Below are 4,994 nucleotides of genomic sequence, written 5' to 3' on the forward strand. Positions count from 1 at the left end.
ATTCAATATCTTCATCAATATATACATTGGAAATATCTCCTCACATCCTCCTCATATTCTCGGCGAGCTTACCATTCATAACAACTTCACAAATTTCCTATTGTCCATAGCCTTATTTTTGCCCACATTTTAGAAAAATATCTTCCAACTATTAGTAACATGTTATCATATTTCAATAGCATAAATTTTTCTTTTAATATCAATTGATTATTTTTTCTCAATATCAAATTTTCATTAAATTTATTGATGCAAATAACATTTTTCCAATAAGAAGTAGTTGTTGATTTCTAGATTTCCCTTTTTCTGAAAAAAAAACTTATTTTTCAATTCCTAAGTACTTTCTACTCTAGACTAGGATGGGAATATATTCCAATTTATCATTTTACTATAATTGAAAATTTTCATGGGAACACACTAATTGTTTAAAATTGAGTAAAAAATCCACTTAAGAAATTACATATGAACATGAGGCAATGCAACCATTTCTCTAACTATCATAAACTCATGTTGGACATTGAATAAATGATATGTTGATGTGACATCATATTTGATAGTGTGAACCTCAAAATTTGAAAATGATTTAAAATTATTATATTAAGTTTTGAGAGACAAAATTATGATGCTCGACTGCAAGATTTTCTCTCCTAATTAAATGAGCATTTAGTTGACAATTTTATTAATCCTCCTCAATGAATTTATTAATAGTGTCAATAGGTCCTTGCTCTCGCAATGAAGTTGAATAAAATGAGTTCAATAGAAATCAAATATTAGCTAAAATGCAAAACTCTTATATTACATTGAAAGAGGTGGAACCATACTAGAGGGTTTCACTTAGTGTACCTAAACAATAACATGTGTGTCTATGGCATACAAAATAGTCTTCTTATTTTTATAAAAATATTACTCCCAACACTTTTTTTGTCATTCCCTTCTAATACCCACCCATTACCTCCAACACATATTTTCTTATATATACCTCCTTAAGGGAAAAGACCCAGTAGCCCGTAACTTCATGCACTTAGAACTCTTAAACTGTAAGTCTAATTTTGTAAAAAATTGGCGTACCTTTATAGGTGAGTGAAGAGCTTAATGGTAAGGTTTTGGTGTTTGGGTATCTAAAAATTCCGAGATGGAGATCATGGAGCACAAAGTGGTCAAAAAGTGTCATTTCAAAATGCTCATAACTACCATCATGTTCATGCCCCAATAATCATTCACTCCAAAAATAGTTTTGCCCCTTATAACAAAGATCAAACAAAAGGCGTCTTTGAAGAGAGCAAATTGTTTTCAATTTATTGAAAGCGGCCTTTGGAAAAGGCATATAAACTTTCATTGGAAAAAGCAAGGGAATCTTGTTCGGGGAACAGCTGTTGCGTCCGACCTTCGAGAGAATCAAATCAGTTCTCCAAAATGAGCGAGAGAGAAATGAAGAGTAGTGTGATGGAATCAACATGGTGAAAGCAAAAGAAAGGAGTCAACGATAAGTGACTTAAAGCTGGCCGTATTATGATCTACTAACTCCACCGTTTGGCCCCTCCCTCCACTGTTTTCCAGGAATCAAAAGCAGAACGGCGGAAACCCCATTTTTGCCTGCTCAGGAGGGAAGCTTTGCCCCCACCACTATCACTTTGATTGGACAATGCTCTGAACGACCCATATAATACTACCACTTCCACTTCTTTTTGCTTCTTCTTTTACTTTACTTGATCCCCATAAACATATTCCAACCATTTTATTCATCTCCCATCTTCCCCCTTCCACATTCCAACAATGTGACATCCTCTCTGATACCAACAAAACGAATCAAGGCGCTTCTTTTACATTTGACAGACCAATGGATTCATTTGCACAAAATGCCGTATGCTGTGATGGGAGATCAAATTGGAACAAAATGACCCAAAAAGATCAAAACGTTGAGGGAGAAGTGAAACTGTTTGGGGTAACGCTTAGAAAGAGCGCTAGCACAGGAAATCTTTGTTACAATGCTCTCCCAGATCAACAGTTTGATGAATATGTGAGCGATGGGTTTGACAACAATCTCTCTAAACATCTTCCAAGGAAGAAAGGTTTGCTTGTTCTCTCTCTTTATATTTCCTGATCGTCTTAAACTTTTTTGCTTCTGAGTTTGATCCAAGATCTTGATGAAATCAAGATACAGTTTTTTCAGAAGTTATGCATTCAGTTTACCAAACTTTTCTTCTCACTAAGAACCGACAAGTTGGGTTAGATAGTAGGTTTTAGATTATAGATTCTATGATCACAAATGTATGTCAAAAGCTGTCATACAATAAATTGTATTGATTTTTATTTTGGATTTTATAATATATTGATACATAATCTTGAAGTCATATTGAGGGGTGTTGTTTCTGAATTGGATCTTATTGTTCAAGACTCTGATTTTAAAACTCTCACGCACAAATAAGTTATGTTGATAACTAGCGTTGTTTCTCAGTTAGATTTTAAACACACAACATAATCCAAAAGTGTATGATCTAAATCATTGATATAAAAAAATTATACACAATCAAATTGTGTTAAAATCTGTTATGTCTGAATTAGATTTTTTAATTCCAAATGTCTATAAATGACTTCGAAGTTGCTGCTAGCTCCCATTACTAGATTATATATTGTGGTCACAATCAAATCTAAGAAGGGCCCTTGGTATACTGGTAAAGTTGAATGGCTCACAAAGAGCCCACCAGGGATCAAGTCTTGCTGAATGCAAGACCCAAGGACATCATAAGGGATGGGGCTGGGATCGTGCCCCAGGTGAAGGCGAAGTTGGCTTGCTGGGCTGCCTCGCAGGTCTGAACCCTCCATCAAAAAAAAAAAAAAATCTAAAAAGGGTTGTGAGAAAATTTGATACCTTTAATTAAGAAAAGACATGTGGATCGTTTAGAACTGTGAAAGAAAAACTCTAGCAATGAAGAACATCCGTGTGAAAAATTGATATCATTAATGAAAAAGTTATGTTGGTTTGCAGGAATCCCATGGACGGAGGAAGAACACAGATTGTTTTTGATAGGGCTTGAAAAGCTAGGAAAGGGGGATTGGAGAGGCATATCCAGGAATTTTGTGACAACAAGAACACCCACTCAGGTCGCCAGCCACGCACAAAAGTACTTCCTCAGGCAAAAACATGTTAGTGCCAAGAAGCGCCGCTCGAGCGTATTCGACATATGCCATTTTGATTCTAATCAAAAGGTAATTTTTCTTGTGTAATTCCCTGAAAAATGTCATCTTTGAATCCTTCCTACTTTATCTGAGATGGTAGACATTGCAGGCAGGAAGTCCTAAAGAAATAAGTTGTATAGATCTGTTGTCAAGTCCAACCAGGATGAATGCAAACCCTACAGAAGCTCTTCTATGTCTGACCATTGCACCTCCTCCTCAGCGTTCTACATTTTATGGCAGGCAAAACTTTTACCTTGACGGTGGCATTAAGGTTGTTTGATTATCAGATGACTAGAAAACCGATATTTACTTTGTTGGGATATGGCTGCCATTTTTCTTTTCAAGAATCTATTTTTTTCAATTGTTAGAACCCACTGTACAAGATATTTGACAGGGGGTGATCTAGATTAAAGTTGGAAACTAATACATTCATTCAGAGAATTTTGATCATGTCAAGAGATAAAAGTAGGCCTAAATGGCTGATATGTTCCCTCATAAGCAATGTAGTTCAGTTGCATATGTTTCATATTATTATAACGGTAATGATGGAAGGAGCTTTAACTAGTTTGCAGAAACTTTTATAAAGTTATGATTTCTTGCTCCTTCACTCCTGTCTCTGTCTATAAAGTTTTTATTCAATTTCTAATTTCTCGCCCTTTCTCTCTTTATAAAGTTTTCTTATTGAATAAGGAAGCATAAGCTTGGCAAATCTCTCAAAGTAACTGTCTCAAAACTATAAACAACTATAAACAAGTAAATGTTCAATTCGCACCAAGTATAGATGCTCAATATTTAGCTATAGATTGGACCTATGTTGCATATTTAGATTATTCATGTTCACTAATATTTTTTCTAGTGAAATCTTGCATCATTAAGATTGATTTAAATAATTATGGTTGTGAACTTTTCATCAATTTTCAATTTTAAAAATTTGGGTTTCAATTTATTGATTCTTTAATAAATTTATTGATTTCAATATTTATAAAACTAATAAGAATTAAGTCAAGTCAGACTTGTGATTAAATTTACTTTTTGAAATTTGAAGTACAGAATAATATCTATGATAATCGACCAATTCCAATTTCTAATGGTAGTACTACAAGATTAAAACTTAAGATGAGAAAAGAGAGATGAGGTAATCAAATACATATCCTTGGGATGTGTGACGTTAGGCTCAACCAAGACATATCAAATGTCAATCTTCACACAAAAATATATCATTTGTACACTAGAGACATTTGCACTAAGCACAACAACAATGCGTCAAATCTACAATTTTTGAAGAAAAGTGCTAGGAATGCATTTCCACCCTTAATTGTTTCCTAGCTTTGAATTGCATATGAATTGTACTATGCATTGTTCCTTACACACACTTGCATCATTTTTCTTCAACAAAGTGACGACCCATTTTTCTTTGCTTAGCTTCTTTTCTTCCTTTATTATCTATTTAGATGCTTGGTTTTTGTTTTGATTTTTGCTTATGTTTATTTCAAATGGTGAATTTTACTAGTGTCAAATTTTTAGAGTTGCTTGTCTTTTTATAGTCATAAAGGAATCTTTACAACGTGAATATTTATTATACATTGGAGTTGTTAAGAGGTTTTGTTCATTGTGGGCTCATAAACTTTCTAGAGTTGGTCATCCAAACATGGTCATAAGAGAATCTTTGAAGCCTTGATGCTTATTATGGGATGTGACTTCACCTAGATCCCTTCATCTCTATAGCAATGGATATTCTATCACTTTATTTTTTCTAATTTGTATATTGAAGTCCTAATTATTTTCTCCCCATTGTTGTTTCTTGTGAAAATTTTATTCAT

At 33.8% G+C, this 4,994-nt stretch overlaps 1 protein-coding gene across 1 annotated transcript; it reads left to right on the forward strand.

Annotated features, from left to right (window-relative positions):
• Nucleotides 1–1,762: 1,762 nt before the first annotated feature.
• LOC149555413 (transcription factor KUA1-like) lies at nt 1,763–3,781 on the forward strand. The gene is made up of 3 exons (XM_089833624.1): nt 1,763–2,066; nt 2,984–3,204; nt 3,284–3,781. The coding sequence occupies exons 1-3, from the start codon at nt 1,835–1,837 to the stop codon at nt 3,452–3,454; spliced, it is 624 nt and encodes a 207-aa protein (XP_089689750.1). The 5' UTR covers nt 1,763–1,834; the 3' UTR covers nt 3,455–3,781.
• Nucleotides 3,782–4,994: the final 1,213 nt, after the last annotated feature.

Source organism: Cupressus sempervirens, chromosome 5 (assembly GCF_028749045.1).
Source record: "Cupressus sempervirens isolate cs-2001-9-10 chromosome 5, ASM2874904v1, whole genome shotgun sequence".
Classification (NCBI taxonomy): Eukaryota; Viridiplantae; Streptophyta; class Pinopsida; order Cupressales; family Cupressaceae; genus Cupressus; species Cupressus sempervirens.

Excerpts from the sequence above, each read along its gene's own strand:
- LOC149555413 (XM_089833624.1), top strand. The coding sequence starts at position 1,835 with ATGGATTCATTTGCACAAAATGCCGTATGCTGTGATGGGAGATCAAAT. Across the intron at positions 2,067-2,983 it reads ACATCTTCCAAGGAAGAAAG|GAATCCCATGGACGGAGGAA; the intron begins GTTTGCTTGTTC and ends GTTGGTTTGCAG. Across the intron at positions 3,205-3,283 it reads ATTTTGATTCTAATCAAAAG|GCAGGAAGTCCTAAAGAAAT; the intron begins GTAATTTTTCTT and ends TAGACATTGCAG.